The following is a 16,482-nucleotide window of genomic DNA, read 5'->3' on the forward strand; positions in this document are numbered from 1 at the left end:
GCTTGTGCGGCGTTTTTAGGCGGAGAAAATACGCAGCTTAAAAACGCCACGTGTGGCATCAGCCTTAGGGGGCTTTTAGCACCTGGGGGTATAGTTCTCCTTTAAACAAAGTACTGTACAGGGGCTTTTGTAGTGTAAGGCAGTGGGGGCATTTGCCCTGCACTGCTCCTACCCCATCATTACGTCAGGTTAAAATTCCCCAAACACAGACTGGGGCTTCAGCCTACAATGCCTGCGGCCCTCTTACAATGCCTGCAGCCCCCCTACAATGCCTGCGGCCCCCCTACAATGCCTGCGGCCCCCCTACAATGCCTGCGGCCCCCCTACAATGCCTGCGGCCCTCCTACAATGCCTGCGGCCCCCCTACAATGCCTGCGGCCCCCCTACAATGCCTGCGGCCCCCCTACAATGCCTGCGGCCCCCTACAATGCCTGCGGCCCCCCTACAATGCCTGCGGCCCCCTACAATGCCTGCGGCCCCCCTACAATGCCTGCGGCCCTCCTACAATGCCTGCGGCCCCCCTACAATGCCTGCGGCCCCCCTACAATGCCTGCGGCCCCCCTACAATGCCTGCGGCCCCCCTACAATGCCTGCGGCCCCCCTACAATGCCTGCGGCCCCCCTACAATGCCTGCGGCCCCCCTACAATGGCCTGCGGCCCCCTACAATGCCTGCGGCCCCTACAATGCCTGTGCCCCCCCTACAATGCCTGCGGCCCCCTTACAATGCCTGCGGCCCCCTTACAATGCCTGCGGCCCCCTTACAATGCCTGTGCCCCCCCTACAATGCCTGCGGCCCCCTTACAATGCCTGCAGCCCCCCTACAATGACTGCGGCCCCCCTACAATGCCTGCGGCCCCTAGCTAAGTGCGCTTCAGCATTAAGCTAATAGTAATGACACAACTGACGGCACCAGTGAAAAGGAAAGTGCTCTTTTTCGTTAGATATTACTTATCAGGGGTGGAATGCCCAGAGAGGAAATTCTGAGTAACTTGCACATTTCCTTCTGCCCAGCCTTTAGCTATGAGCTGTGGCGCCCCCTATGGGAACATTGGTATCTTTGCCATGGCAGCACCCAATGCCTCTGATTTATACATTCCCCTATGCCCCCTTTGGCCTGGCTGCTTGGGGAGAAGAGTCTTCAGCTGAGACCAATAGATGACCAATTCTAAGGATCTTTTCAATTGGTCTTCATTATTTAATTTTTATAGTTTTTCAAATATTTGCCTTCTGTTTCTAACTCTTTGCAGCTTTCAAATGGGGGTCACTGACCCCGGCAGCCAAAAAACTATTGCTCTGTGAGGCTCTAGTTATTTTTACTTTAAATTACTTATCTTTCCTATTCATATATCAGTCTTCCATTCAAGCCATACCCTGGTTAATAAGGGAATTTGGATCAAAGCAACCAAATAAATGCTGAAACTCCACCGGAGGCTCCACTGGAAACTGGAGAGCTGCTGAACAAAACTGAAATAATAAAAAAAAACTACAAATAATTAAATAAAGACCAATTGCAAATTGCCTCAGAATATTATTGTCTACATTATACTAAATGTTAACCCAAAGGTGAAATCCTGAGGAAGATTATTTCTCAGTATAAAAGAGCGCAATTGGATATTTCTGAACTTACTGATATGTGTATTTTTTTCTTTTTTTAACAGGTTCTGGTATTTGCTTCAGCTCTCACCGTGTTCCTTTGATACCAGCATTCTCTGTATTTGGCATTTTATTCCTCGTGATTGTAGGTTTGGCTGTTTCATTTCCCACAGGTGAGCGCTGTACATCCTGTTTGTGTTTATAATCATAATGTACATAATGTACAAACCACATAGACAAACACTGTTTCTGTAGTTACCATTTCTGTTTGTTGGCTGTTCCTTGGTTGCATTGTTGCTTGGGAATGTTAATATTTAAGGAAGCCACTCATACACTATTATGCATTGGGGAGGGGGGTACCCCATTTATTGTGACTACCTGTACACTGGGAAAACATTCCAGGGCTGAGATTCTAGCTATCTGTATAACAGAGCATTCTGTCACAGTGGCACAGATCCTATCTGATCCCCCCCCCATTGTAAGCAGCAGTCCTGCCCTGCTTTATGGCTGAGATTCTAGCTATCTGTATAACAGAGCATTCTGTCACAGTGGCACAGATCCTATCTGATCCCCCCCCCATTGTAAGCAGCAGTCCTGCCCTGCTTTATGGCTGAGATTCTAGCTATCTGTATAACAGAGCATTCTGTCACAGTGGCACAGATCCTATCTGATCCCCCCCATTGTAAGCAGCAGTCCTGCCCTGCTTTATGGCTGAGATTCTAGCTATCTGTATAACAGAGCATTCTGTCACAGTGGCACAGATCCTATCTGATCCCCCCATTGTAAGCAGCAGTCCTGCCCTGCTTTATGGCTGAGATTCTAGCTATCTGTATAACAGAGCATTCTGTCACAGTGGCACAGATCCTATCTGATCCCCCCATTGTAAGCAGCAGTCCTGCCCTGCTTTATGGCTGAGATTCTAGCTATCTGTATAACAGAGCATTCTGTCACAGTGGCACAGATCCTATCTGATCCCCCCATTGTAAGCAGCAGTCCTGCCCTGCTTTATGGCTGAGATTCTAGCTATCTGTATGTAGCCCACTTATTAAACGGTTGTGGCACTACCTGCTGATCTTTCACTGGTTGGCGCTTCCAGGAGTCCTGAGCCCCGCTTACTATGGGGGAAGCAGGGATTTCTCTGATAATTGGCGTGCCTCCACCCAGGGCTCTGCTATGGGAGAACTACAACTCCCACCCTGGGAACTGATGTAGTGTATTAACCCCTCAATAGGATCCACTGGCTGCAGGCTGATTTGCCCCTCCCTGGGGTAACTCCTTACCAGTTGTAGTGGTCCTGGGTACACACACACGGAATACAGCAGATTGCAATTGAACAGACTGATCTTTATTGGGCAGACCTCTCCAGGAGTGTATCATCAGACAGTCAGGGCACATCCACAGGTTACATCAATGCACAAGACCCTCGCTCAAAGGTACCCAGGGTACTCACGCCAGAATGATCTCCTCTAGGAGGTCCCCCCGGTACTACACGCCAAGAGACCCTCTCTTAGGGCTCTCCCCGGTACTCTCGCCAAGCAGACCCTCCACAGAGACTCACCCCCGGTACTACACCCAGGCTACTCTTTAGCAGGGTCCTCTTTCTCTTGGAGACTATCTCTCCCTTACCTACACACTGTGTGCCCTAAACTTCCAGCTGATGTAATGCTGGTAGGATCTTAATCCTCTACACTCCTGGAGGGGCAATGCGGCCCATTCTTACCTTCCACTCCCTACATGGCACTCCTAGAGTGTCCTAACACAGGGAAACTACTATCTCTTCACAGGGGAGCTCCTCTCTCTAGAGGCTCCCAACTTAAGATGGCTCCCAGCACATGGCTGTTTCCCTTATATGGGCCTATGCACCACCCTGTGGCCATAACCCGAACTGCGGGGATACTCCCCATTAACTATAGATATACCAGGCTATAACCATTGTACCTTAACCATTACCCTCCCGGGGCCTATCCTAGGGGTATACATCCTGTGGGGCCCATTTTAGCAAACCCCTACATGTATAACAGAGCATTCTGTCACAGTGGCACAGATCCTATCTGATCCCCCCCATTGTAAGCAGCAGTCCTGCCCTGCTTTATGGCTGAGATTCTAGCTATCTGTATAACAGAGCATTCTGTCACAGTGGCACAGATCCTATCTGATCCCCCCATTGTAAGCAGCAGTCCTGCCCTGCTTTATGGCTGAGATTCTAGCTATCTGTATAACAGAGCATTCTGTCACAGTGGCACAGATCCTATCTGATCCCCCCATTGTAAGCAGCAGTCCTGCCCTGCTTTATGGCTGAGATTCTAGCTATCTGTATAACAGAGCATTCTGTCACAGTGGCACAGATCCTATCTGATCCCCCCATTGTAAGCAGCAGTCCTGCCCTGCTTTATGGCTGAGATTCTAGCTATCTGTATAACAGAGCATTCTGTCACAGTGGCACAGATCCTATCTGATCCCCCCATTGTAAGCAGCAGTCCTGCCCTGCTTTATGGCTGAGATTCTAGCTATCTGTATAACAGAGCATTCTGTCACAGTGGCACAGATCCTATCTGATCCCCCCATTGTAAGCAGCAGTCCTGCCCTGCTTTATGGCTGAGATTCTAGCTATCTGTATAACAGAGCATTCTGTCACAGTGGCACAGATCCTATCTGATCCCCCCATTGTAAGCAGCAGTCCTGCCCTGCTTTATGGCTGAGATTCTAGCTATCTGTATAACAGAGCATTCTGTCACAGTGGCACAGATCCTATCTGATCCCCCCCATTGTAAGCAGCAGTCCTGCCCTGCTTTATGGCTGAGATTCTAGCTATCTGTATAACAGAGCATTCTGTCACAGTGGCACAGATCCTATCTGATCCCCCATTGCAAGCAGACGTGTTTGTCAGTGCTCTGCAGGGAACCAGAGGACCAGGGGAATGGAGAGCGTCAGCCCAGGCCAGGTGAGGCCTGGGCGGGCAATTTCTTCCCGTGAGACCCAGGCCTTGGGGCCCACTTTGGAAGGCCAGAGGATTACAAGATCTGGAGGGAAAGGCCAGGAGGAGAAGGCGGTAGCAGGAGTCCCAGGGAAGGCAGTGAAGGGGCCCAAAACTGCTTCTGAGAGAGGAATCCCAGCAGCCATGTTGGAAGAGAGGAAAGAAGCTGGAAATGGAGGAGGCAAAGCCAAGCAAAGGGAGGTACCTGTGTGTGTGCAGCCTGAGTGTGGGAAGGGGGAAGGGAGGAAAGTGACAGAAATTTGTGAAAAGTTACTGAAAGTAAAACAACATGCAAGTAAAGCTGAAAGTAAAAAGCCAGATAGTAAATGTGATACTAATGCTGAGCAGTTGGGTGAGTTGGGTGAGAGCTCAGGGAACAGTGATACTGGGAAACACCAACCCCCTAAAGCCAAATCCCACAAATCACACAGTAAAACTGCACCTACTGTTCCACAAACAATGTTTATTTCACATGCTGAGCCCAGTAAAGATGGAGGCCTGTCTGATACCTGTATGTGTGTAACTGGCAGCACTGACACCCCCGGGGCTACTGACATGCAGCCTGAGGCACGTGGGGAATCAGAGTGCTGGCTTCCTGGAGTCAGTGAGGCTGCAGCAACTGGCGGCCATCTTACTTCTCCCAAACTTACAGGCATCCATGTTGGTACACCCAGCAGGAATGGTGCAGCTAGCAATGAGTCATCTGCACAAGCAGCAAAACCTGTTGGTGGCCATCTTGCTTCACCCAGTTTAGGGATCGGCCATGCAAGGGACCGTGGTGCAATGTCTGTAAGTGACAAGAATGGTTTAAAGGGGAAGTGCACTGATGTAAATAAAAATGTTCCGCTTGATGAATCTGGCAATATTGACACTAATCAGCTGGTTAAGCTAATAAAATTAGCTCAAGAACAAGAAGAGAAAAAGAAAAAGCTTAAACTTGATTTAAAGCAGGCCTTTAGTGCTTATTCACTCGCAAAAGTGGAACACCAGGATTTCTATCTCTGTAAAGTGGATGAAATTAATGCAGATCTCAGAGAACTGGAAAACCAGATTTCCATTGTGCAAGGAAAAATTGGCCCAATGTCTGAGGTCTTTTCAAACAGAAAAAGATTTGAAAAACAGCAGCGGCGCCCCAGGCACACGTACAGATCTGCCCACCCAATATCCACCTCTTCTTCCACCTCCGGCAATGAGAGTGATGCAGGGAGGGGTGGGAGATTAACAGCAAGGAAAACCATTGTGGCGCAGATACACCCCCCGAACTTTGTGTTTAGCGCCCATGAGATCAGCACGGTGGAAGATAAAATGCAGAAAAAAGTGAGAGCGGCTTTCAGACAAGAGGAGGAGTTTGTTTATTCGCATGAGGACTTTCCCTCCCTTCCCACAACTTCCCAACATCCTTCTCCATTAGAAGAAACAACTGTGGACCAAGATGGGACTCCTGCCTCTGGGCAGCATGCTCCTAAGGTTCCAAACCAGGGGCACGGGCAGTCGAGTGATATGGAATTGACGGAACCTGTGGCCCAGTGCCATAAGGGAGGGCGAGAGAGCGCCAATGGTGCTGTGACTGATGTTGCGCATGAAATAGAGTGCGATGTGAGTGAGGAGGAGAATGTGTGTGCGGCTGAGACTGTGGCGCGTGAGAGTGAGGAAGGGAATGAAGTGGCTGTGAGGTGCATTGAGTCGGTGTTAGAGGATTCAAGCACTGATGTACCTGATACCTCTCTTGTTCCTCTCTCTAATGTTTCCTCTGTGCTGTCATCTAACCCTGATCCTCCCGTTAATGTCTCCTCTGTGTTGTCACCTAACCCTGATCCTCCCGTTAATGTCTCCTCTGTATCGCTATCTAACCCTGATCCTCCCGTTAATGTCTCCTCGTCATCTAACTCTGCTTTTCCCTGTAATTCTGGTTCGGCTACTGTTAGTAAAGCAGTTTTAGGGCAGAAATCTGGTGTTAGAACCACAAACTCCAAAGTGGCACCTCCCCCACCAGTAAATGCATGGACTAGACCAGTGAATAGGGTGAGAGTCCCGGGTGTAGAGAACAATATCATAGGATCGGTATTTAAGCAAAAAAACCTAGTCAGGCTAAGATGGACGGGTGAGAAGGAGTTGATGCCGACTAGAGATGAGATAGCAAAAGAGATGCTCCCATGGGCGTCCGCAGAAAATTTTCCAAGGGGGGGCAAGTAAGCTAGTATCATCCTGCAACAGACAAATATATATATATATATAAATATATATATTTTTTTTGCAGGATGATACTAGGGGAGGCTAAAGATGGCCCATACACAGACTGACCTACAGCTAATGTGACACTTAGTGGATTCGCTGCTGGCGTAAAAAGTTAACCTCCCAACTACCTCTTGCCGTTCCCACTGACTCCCAGGGATACTGTACAAAAGTGCGGGGGGGGCTTTTTTGTTTTTACCCTAAAATGTTTAGTATGTTAAAGTATTTATACGCGCATTTCTGTGAGGGGATCTGCAAACATTTGTGTTTGTGATCAGGGCTAGTTCGCATTCAAATTCGCTTTTATTTTTAATGGTTTTTCAGTTATTTAGCTTTTTGTTCAGCAGCTCTCCATTTGGTATTTCAGCAGCTATCTGGTTGCTAGGGTCTTATTTACCCTAGCAACCAGGTAGTGGTTTAAACAAGAGATGGGAATATGAATAGTTAAGGGGCCTACTTGGAAAAATAAGTAATACAAAATTATAATAATAATAAAATTGTAGCCTCACAGAGCAATATTTTTGGCCCCCATTTGAAATCTGTATAGAGGCAGAACAGAGGCCTGGGTATAGTACCTGCGTATAGTACCTGGGTATAGTACCTGCGTATAGTACCTGCGTATAGTACCTGCGTATAGTGCCTGCGTATAGTGCCTGGGTATAGTGCCTGCGTATAGTGCCTGCGTATAGTGCCTGGGTATAGTGCCTGGGTATAGTGCCTGGGTATAGTGCCTGCGTATAGTGCCTGGGTATAGTGCCTGGGTATAGTGCCTGGGTATAGTGCCTGCGTATAGTGCCTGCGTATAGTGCCTGGTATAGTGCCTGGGTATAGTGCCTGCGTATAGTGCCTGGGTATAGTGCCTGGGTATAGTGCCTGTGTATAGTGCCTGGGTATAGTGCCTGCGTATAGTGCCTGGGTATAGTGCCTGGGTATAGTACCTGGGTATAGTGCCTGGGTATAGTGCCTGGGTATAGTGCCTGGGTATAGTACCTGGGTATAGTGCCTGGGTATAGTGCCTGGGTATAGTACCTGGGTATAGTGCCTGTGTATAGTGCCTGTGTATAGTACCTGTGTATAGTGCCTGGGTATAGTACCTGTGTATAGTACCTGTGTATAGTACCTGTGTATAGTGCCTGTGTATAGTACCTGGGTATAGTACCTGTGTATAGTACCTGTGTATAGTACCTGGGTATAGTACCTGTGTATAGTGCCTGGGTATAGTGCCTGTGTATAGTACCTGGGTATAGTACCTGGGTATAGTGCCTGTGTATAGTACCTGGGTATAGTGCCTGGGTATAGTGCCTGGGTATAGTGCCTGGGTATAGTACCTGGGTATAGTGCCTGTGGGATGAAATCTGCAGCAAAAGTTGAGAGTTGGTTCTCAGGTAAAGTTACAGCTGCAGATTCTTCTTTTCAGTCTTCATTTGTTTCCAGTTTGCAAAATCTCCCGATCCCTGTGTGCATCTGTGCTCTGATTGGTCAATTTTACTGTCTGTCAAGGAAGCTGTGCTCTGATTGGAGAATCCACAAGAAGAAAGATCCAATCGGAGCACAGCAAAAACGGGCTTGAGGAGACAGTGCAGAAAGTAAGGGTTTTTTTGCTACTTTTCCAGGGGGGGGCAAGTGCCCCCTCTTGCCCCCTTCTGTGGACGCCCATGGATGCTCCTGAAACAAACAACTCTCACTCCATCTGGCGTTAGAGCCTATATCAAGTTCTCTGAGTTAGAGTATGACCTGGTGTTTAAAACCTCACAAGGGCTGGAACACTTTTGGCAGGACTATGATAATTTTAAGAACGTTGGCCTTTGGAAGAATTTTCGGGTTATTCCTATTACTAAACCTGAGACACGAAAAGTCACAGTTCTGTTTAAAAATGACCGTGTCCCGCCAGAAGACATCCTACTGTGGTTAAAGAGGCACTGCAAAGTGCTTACGCCCCTTAGAATGGATATAGACAACAATGGCTACTGGTCCGGCGGTTGGTGTGCCAATGTTGAGTTAATCGTAAGACACAATGTCCCTCACCATCTGCCAAACTCGCTATACATCGGAAGTGAGCGAGGCATAGTCTTTTATCCTGGCCAGCCGAGGGCATGCTTTAAGTGCGGGTCCTATAGACACCGGGCAAGAGATTGTGCAGTAGTAAGGTGCTCACTGTGTGGTGGGGAAGGGCATACAAGCAAACAGTGTGAGGATGTAAAGTGCAATTTGTGTGGGCACTTTGGTCACCCACACAGGGCATGTCCAGAGGCTCTCCATAACATCATGAGAGACTGCCCCCAGCTGGAGGAGGAATGGCAGAGGATTTATTAGAGGAACTACAAGAAGAGCTTCATAGTGACCTGCCCCTAGCCCAGCCATCCTCTGTAAGCCTGTTAGGGTCTCTAGAACAAGACCCAGAGATTGCTGCCCCCCTGAAATCCTCTTCTTTCTCCCAGGCAGTGAGCAATGAGTCCAATCCCATTACTGATGTTCCTGTTAGTCAGCCTTTGTTTAAACAGCCTCTCCCGCAGCGTCAAAAACCTCAGCCCTCTGTACCTAGAAGGTCTAACCCATCTGTACCTATTGCTCAGAATAGGGTTAAAGCATCTCCTTCACCTGAGGAATGGATAAATGTAAAGGGAAAGAAGGAGAAGGAGAAAGTGATAACGCAACCCCATCCATCTAAATGTGTCCCATCTATGACAATACGTTTGGAAAATAAATTTGATGTTTTGTCAGAAAGTAAAACATGGGGGGAGGCAATGGAGGAGGCAGAGGAGTTGGAAAGAATAGGAAGGGAAGAGGAGAAAGAAAAACTGGAGGCGAAAGGAAGGGGCAAAACAAGAGGTGAGGGCTCTACCAAGTCCGATCTAGAGATGGTCACAGATAATAGTGTGGCAGAAGGTTTAGACAGCAATAGTGACAGTGGTCAGGTATCAGAGATGGAAACTGAAAGGCAACAAGTCAGTAGCCCTCCAATCTTGGAAAAAAAGGGGGAGGGGGTACATGTTGGGGTAAACAGGATGACTCTGATGAGTTGATATCTCTGGGTGATGATGATCCTATCCCCTCAGGGACACAGGTCAAAAGATTTGGTGACCTAGAGGGGACACTAGTCAAGAGGATAAAAAAAGGAGGTACAAAAATTAATATCTAATTATGGCTTTCTTACCTCTCAGGATAATTTCATCCAATGTGAACAGTATGAAAACACCTCAAGCAATGTTTCAAGTCTACCAATCCCTTGGGCTACTCCAAGCAGACATCTTCTTCATCCAAGAGACAAGGCTTACCACCACTGCTGATATTAAAAGAGCATCTAGAGAGTGGCACTGGGGTCCAGCATTCTTTTCTATCGCTGCAGAGCCAGGTGCTGGTGTGGGCCTCTTGTTCCGGGGGTTCTCTGAGATAAAGGTGCACCGTCTCCTGGAGGTTGAGGTAGGCAGATGCCTTATGTTGGATGTTACAGTAACGGGGCGTAGACTGAGGCTTATAAACATCTATGGGCCTCAGTCAGTGTCGGGGAGGAAAAACCTGTTGAAAGAAGTTCAGCAATATCTCCACACCTCTATCCCAGTCATTGTGGCTGGAGACTTTAACCAGGTCCTAACTGCTCAAGATAGGTCTGGTCGGTTTGATAAATATGAAAGTAATTTCTTGAAAAATATAATGCAGCAGGCAGATTTGATTGATGTCTTTACCCACAATGGCCGGAATGCTAAACATACCTATCACTGTGCAGGCAGGAGCAGTAGGATTGATATGGCCTTTCTACGTATGGGGGAAGTTTTTACAGAGGTTGAAGAGATCTTGGTTGACCACTCTGATCATTTTGCTTTGTCCTTTTTGTTGGGGGCTTCCTCTGTTCCAGCAAAAGGCAAGGGGTTGTGGAGACTAAGCACTGATTCCCTGGAGGGAGAGTCTGTGCGGCATTCCTTTGAAGCACTCCTTCAGTGTGAATTGACGAAGATTGTATTTTTTGACTCTATGTCACAATGGTGGGAAGAGGCTAAGAAGTCATTCCGCTCCTTCTTCCGTAAACTATCTGTTATACGGGAGGGAAATAAATACAAGAAGTACCTGTCCCTACGTAGGAAGCTGGAGTCCTTGATTTCGGATGGGGTGGTGGGGGAGAAAGTTTCCCAGCTGAAACGCTTGATCAGGCAGCATCAGTACAGTCGCTACAGGTCTCTGGTTCTGGAGAGGGATTATGGAGGCTTTCATTCCCCAGATCCCTTTCGGAATTGTAGGGAAGCTGTAGCAAAGAAATTAATTGTTGGTTTGAGGGACTCCCAGGGTGTTGTTCAGAAATCAAAGGGTGGGATCCTGGAAGTTGTTCGAACCTACTATGCTGACCTGTTTAAGAGTAAAGCTTTGGACAGGGAAAGGATGAAAGCTTTCCTGGAGGGAACCCCGGGCCCTGATCTGCATGATTTGGACTTTTCATCTTTGGTAGCTGACATTTTGGAGGACGAGGTCAGGAAGGCAATAGATCAACTGAAGTTAAAAAAAGCCCCAGGCCCAGACGGCCTCACAGCCGAATTTTATAAGACCTTTAAAGATCTCTTGGCCCCAATTCTCGTGGAGGTCTTTAGAGACTGTCTGGGTGGAGGTATCTTACCTCCCTCCATGAGATTGTCCTCCTTGGTGTTGCTATCAAAGGGCAAGGATCCTTCAGAAGTCAAGAATTGGAGGCCTATTGCCCTCTTGAACACCGATAGAAAGCTTCTTGCAAAGGTGCTTTTTTCTAGATTAATTTTGTTTTCAGGCACTTTATTGTCCCGTGAACAATTCTGCACGGTGAAAGGGCGGAGCATCTTTGGGGCACTCTTGTCTGTACGCGAAGTGTTTGAAACATGCAAAGCCCATAATAGGGGAAAATATGTTTTAGGTCTTGATCAGGCAAAAGCCTTTGATAGAGTAGATCATGAGTACCTATGGGCTACTTTGCGTAAGTACGGCATCCCGGAACAATTTACCAATTGGCTTGCTGCTTTGTACAGGGAGGGAGAGAGCTTTCCGCTTGTTAATGGTTGGCGTGGTCAAAGCTTTGGGGTTGAGGCGGGAGTGCGTCAGGGTTGTCCTCTGAGTCCATTGCTGTATGTGTTTGCGATTGATCCGTTCCTACGTAGCGTGCAAGCTTTGGACTTGGAGGGCTTTCGGGCCCCTCACTGCCTGCCCCTAAAGTTAGTGGCCTATGCGGACGATGTCTCGGTCGTCATCTCACAGCCTGAGGAGGTTGGGATGTTGATGGGGGTCATCGGAAGTTACTCAGAGGCCTCTGGGTCTCTGGTCAACACTGACAAGTCGGAAGCTTTCTGGACTCTGGACGGGGAGCCAGATTTCCCAATTCATGAATTCCAGGTAGCCTCCACCGAAATAAAATCTTAGGGGTCAAATTCGGGAGGGATGATAATGCCAGGCTAAATTGGAAGTCAAAACTGGATGCTGCAGACGTAAAGGTACAGCAGTGGAAGAAATGGAAGCTGTCCTATAGAGAAAGGGTGAAGCTCATCAAGGCCTACCTGGTCCCTCTCCTCCTGTATGTGTCTTATGTTTACCCTTTGCCAAAAGCTTTCTATGTGAGGATTCACAGTCTGTTCTTCCAGATGCTCTGGGGGAGCAGGCTGAACCCTGTAAAAAGAGGGATAACTTACCTGCGGACAAAAGAGGGTGGGTTGGACATGTTGTGTCCTGTGGCTTTCTTTGGCACCATTTTCCTAAAGTTTAACTTTGGGCACCTGGGTCAAAGAACAAGTGTCCCGTGGGAAAGCAGTGTCAGGGCCTGGGCATTCCCTTTTGTAGGAGACTGGTTACAGGGCGATAGGGTGAAGCAGGTGCGGGTGCGACATGGTCGTTTCCCTCCATACCTCGTCCTGGCACTGAAGCTTTTGAGAGTTTGGGACATCCGAATAGATGAACTTGGCACATCCTCCAGGCGTGATCTTTATATGAGGGTGCGGGGGGTCTATTTTGTTGTTCCAATGGTTTTGAAGGACTGCATTGGGGGGACTTTGAAGGAAAGTCTCCGTTTCTTAAACAGCCACAGGTTACCTCCCAAGTTCTTTGATCTGGCATGGCTCTCACTTCAGGGAAGGCTCTTTGTCAGGGGGAATGTAAAATATCTTTCTGTTGTCGATAGGAACTGCCCTTGGGGTTGTGGAGTAGAGGAGTCGCAGGAGCATTTCCTTCACCAGTGCCCCCTGGCAAACAGTGTGCTCTCACAGGTATCCCGGGCACTATGCGCCCCGTTCCTGGGCACCCTTTCTTATGCTGAATTGGCATACGGTGTCTCAGACAGGAGGCACAATCACCACCGCGAGACAGTGTACCTTGTAATAACAGCAGTAAAGTACCACCTATGGCTGGGGAGATGTCGCTACACAATGGGGTAGATGTGACTCCTGAGGGGATAAGGAAATTATTGTAGAAGAGTTGCGCTTCATTAGAGCGTCAGAACAAACGCGCCCCCACTTCTCTGCATCACAATGGAGGGGGTTTCACCTTTTAGAGTCCAACCTGAGTTATGTGTTACTCTGTTTTGCTTTTTGCTTTTGTTTTTTCCAAGAGCGTGATACTGCTCTGTTTCTTTTCCTTAGGTTCCATGTTTGGAGGAATTTTCTCAGCACCTCGGCAGATGCCTACAATTTTATTTGTTTCCTGGGGTCTATCTCATCTATTTTTGGGTGGGGGACGGGGTTAGGGTGGGCTGTGGTTCTCAAAGACAATATAAGCAAACTGTCCTGGATTTGGTCTTTCTGTGGGGGTGGGGAGGGAACCAACAAGGACAGAGGATGGACTGTGACAATCGGTTGTCTTATGAAGGGTGGGTTTATAGGGTGGGGCGGAGGTGTGTGGTTATATTGTAAATATATACATATGGACTGACCCAAGGACTTTGCTCATTTAGTAGCAATTTGATGTTTGTTTTTGTTTGATTGAGGTGTGTACTTCTTTATGAACAGTGTTTATTTTATAATAATAAAGAAAAATTCCTATCTGATCCCCCCCATTGTAAGCAGCAGTCCTGCCCTGCTTTATGGCTGAGATTCTAGCTATCTGTATAACAGAGCATTCTGTCACAGTGGCACAGATCCTATCTGATCCCCCCATTGTAAGCAGCAGTCCTGCCCTGCTTTATGGCTGAGATTCTAGCTATCTGTATAACAGAGCATTCTGTCACAGTGGCACAGATCCTATCTGATCCCCCCATTGTTAGCAGCAGTCCTGCCCTGCTTTATGGCTGAGATTCTAGCTATCTGTATAACAGAGCATTCTGTCACAGTGGCACAGATCCTATCTGATCCCCCCATTGTTAGCAGCAGTCCTGCCCTGCTTTATGGCTGAGATTCTAGCCATCTTTCTCTCTGGCAGAGAATTGTGTCACAGTAGGCATGGTTGCAGCCTAAAACCCACTGTTTTAATACATATTTGGGCACAAAGTGTACTAATGGGCAGTACATAGCTCACCACTTGAGCTGATTGGGCCAGCACCTGAGTGATCCAGTAAGTAGTCACCCTGCTGGCTGTTTGCTGGAAAAGATTATTATGGAATCCCAAGTGGCCATATTCCATTTACAACTTTATGATCTTTTCTCTTTAGTTAGTCGCAGGCATAATATTTCCTTTGTCCGTATTTTTTTTCCCCGATTTGCCTAACTTTAACCCATCTTATCAGGTGCCACAGAACCCAGCCCAGTATGTCAACCTTGTCACTATTCTGCCCCCTGTGAGGAGGACTGGATCTGGTACCGGGGGAAATGTTACTATTTCGCTGAGACGTACGATGAGTGGAACAACAGCCAGAGCTTCTGCGTTTCCCACAATGCATCTCTCTCTCTCATCGATACCCAGGAGGAACTGGTGAGTAGCGAGTGTTAAGGCTCAGGTTGGCATAATGATGTGTGTGCGCATGATTCATTTTTTTCCTACAACAAATGTTTGTCTATCTCTTGTAGGATTTTCTAAGGAGACATAAGGGGCTCTATGACCACTGGATCGGGCTGTACAGAGACACTAATGAGCCGGGGTGGGTCTGGGCAAATGGATCCATGTTCAGAAATACGTAAGTATCATTAGGCTGTTCCTGCTGATTGGCTGCATAGGTATTCTCATGTAATAAACATGTTTTATGGTATCTCTCTGTACAGGCTATGAGGAAACTTAGGGGGCTGTTCCTGCTGAATTGTGCTTAGTACAGGGGAATCCCTATGTGCCATAGTTTTATGGTATCTCTCTGTACAGGCTATGCGCAAACTTAGGGGGCTGTTCCTGCTGAATTATACTTAGTACAGGGGAATCCCTATGTGCCATAGTTTTATGGTATCTCTCTGTACAGGCTATGCGCAAACTTAGGGGGCTGTTCCTGCTGAATTATACTTAGTACAGGGGAATCCCTATGTGCCATAGTTTTATGGTATCTCTCTGTACAGGCTATGGGCAAACTTAGGGGGCTGTTCCTGCTGAATTGTGCTTAGTACAGGGGAATCCCTATGTGCCATAGTTTTATGGTATCTCTCTGTACAGGCTATGGGCAAACTTAGGGGGCTGTTCCTGCTGAATTATACTTAGTACAGGGGAATCCCTATGTGCCATAGTTTTATGGTATCTCTCTGTACAGGCTATGCGCAAACTTAGGGGGCTGTTCCTGCTGAATTATACTTAGTACAGGGGAATCCCTATGCTGCCATAGTTTTATGGTATCTCTCTGTACAGGCTATGCGCAAACTTAGGGGGCTGTTCCTGCTGAATTATACTTAGTACAGGGGAATCCCTATGCTGCCATAGTTTTATGGTATCTCTCTGTACAGGCTATGAGGAAACTTAGGGGGCTGTTCCTGCTGAATTGTGCTTAGTACAGGGGAATCCCTATGTGCCATAGTTTTATGGTATCTCTCTGTACAGGCTATGCGCAAACTAAGGGGGCTGTTCCTGCTGAATTGTGCTTAGTACAGGGGAATCCCTATGTGCCATAGTTTTATGGTATCTCTCTGTACAGGCTATGGGCAAACTTAGGGGGCTGTTCCTGCTGAATTATACTTAGTACAGGGGAATCCCTATGTGCCATAGTTTTATGGTATCTCTCTGTACAGGCTATGCGCAAACTTAGGGGGCTGTTCCTGCTGAATTGTGCTTAGTACAGGGGAATCCCTATGTGCCATAGTTTTATGGTATCTCTCTGTACAGGCTATGGGCAAACTTAGGGGGCTGTTCCTGCTGAATTATACTTAGTACAGGGGAATCCCTATGTGCCATAGTTTTATGGTATCTCTCTGTACAGGCTATGCGCAAACTTAGGGGGCTGTTCCTGCTGAATTATACTTAGTACAGGGGAATCCCTATGCTGCCATAGTTTTATGGTATCTCTCTGTACAGGCTATGAGCAAACTTAGGGGGCTGTTCCTGCTGAATTGTGCTTAGTACAGGGGAATCCCTATGTGCCATAGTTTTATGGTATCTCTCTGTACAGGCTATGAGCAAACTTAGGGGGCTGTTCCTGCTGAATTGTGCTTAGTACAGGGGAATCCCTATGTGCCATAGTTTTATGGTATCTCTCTGTACAGGCTATGAGCAAACTTAAGTGCTGTTCCTGCTGAATTGTGCTTAGTACAGGGAATTACCTTGCTATAGTATCTCTTGAAGCCAACATTCAAAGTGATTAGATAAATTCCAAGGGGAAATAAAAAAAAAAGGTATAATT

The 16,482-nt window shown here is 47.5% G+C and overlaps 2 protein-coding genes across 8 annotated transcripts in view; one reads left to right on the top strand and one right to left on the bottom strand.

Moving 5' to 3' along the window:
- a2ml1 (alpha-2-macroglobulin-like 1) overlaps positions 1-16,482 on the bottom strand; it is a 214,001-nt gene that overhangs the window by 85,677 nt on the left and 111,842 nt on the right. The window lies entirely within an intron of this gene.
- The window catches only part of LOC101733695 (C-type lectin domain family 2 member D-like), a 57,911-nt gene that overhangs the window by 39,581 nt on the left and 1,848 nt on the right, over positions 1-16,482 (top strand). The window contains exons 2-4 of one of the 2 annotated variants that reach the window (XM_031905407.1): positions 1,660-1,767; positions 14,461-14,645; positions 14,741-14,847. In XM_031905407.1, the coding sequence (XP_031761267.1) occupies positions 1,660-1,767; positions 14,461-14,645; positions 14,741-14,847 (400 nt within the window). The remainder of the gene's footprint in view (positions 1-1,659; positions 1,768-14,460; positions 14,646-14,740; positions 14,848-16,482) is intronic. The other variant, XM_031905408.1, reaches the window with a different exon arrangement.

This window comes from Xenopus tropicalis, chromosome 7 (genome assembly GCF_000004195.4).
Source record: "Xenopus tropicalis strain Nigerian chromosome 7, UCB_Xtro_10.0, whole genome shotgun sequence".
In the NCBI taxonomy this organism is placed as follows: domain Eukaryota; kingdom Metazoa; phylum Chordata; class Amphibia; order Anura; family Pipidae; genus Xenopus; species Xenopus tropicalis.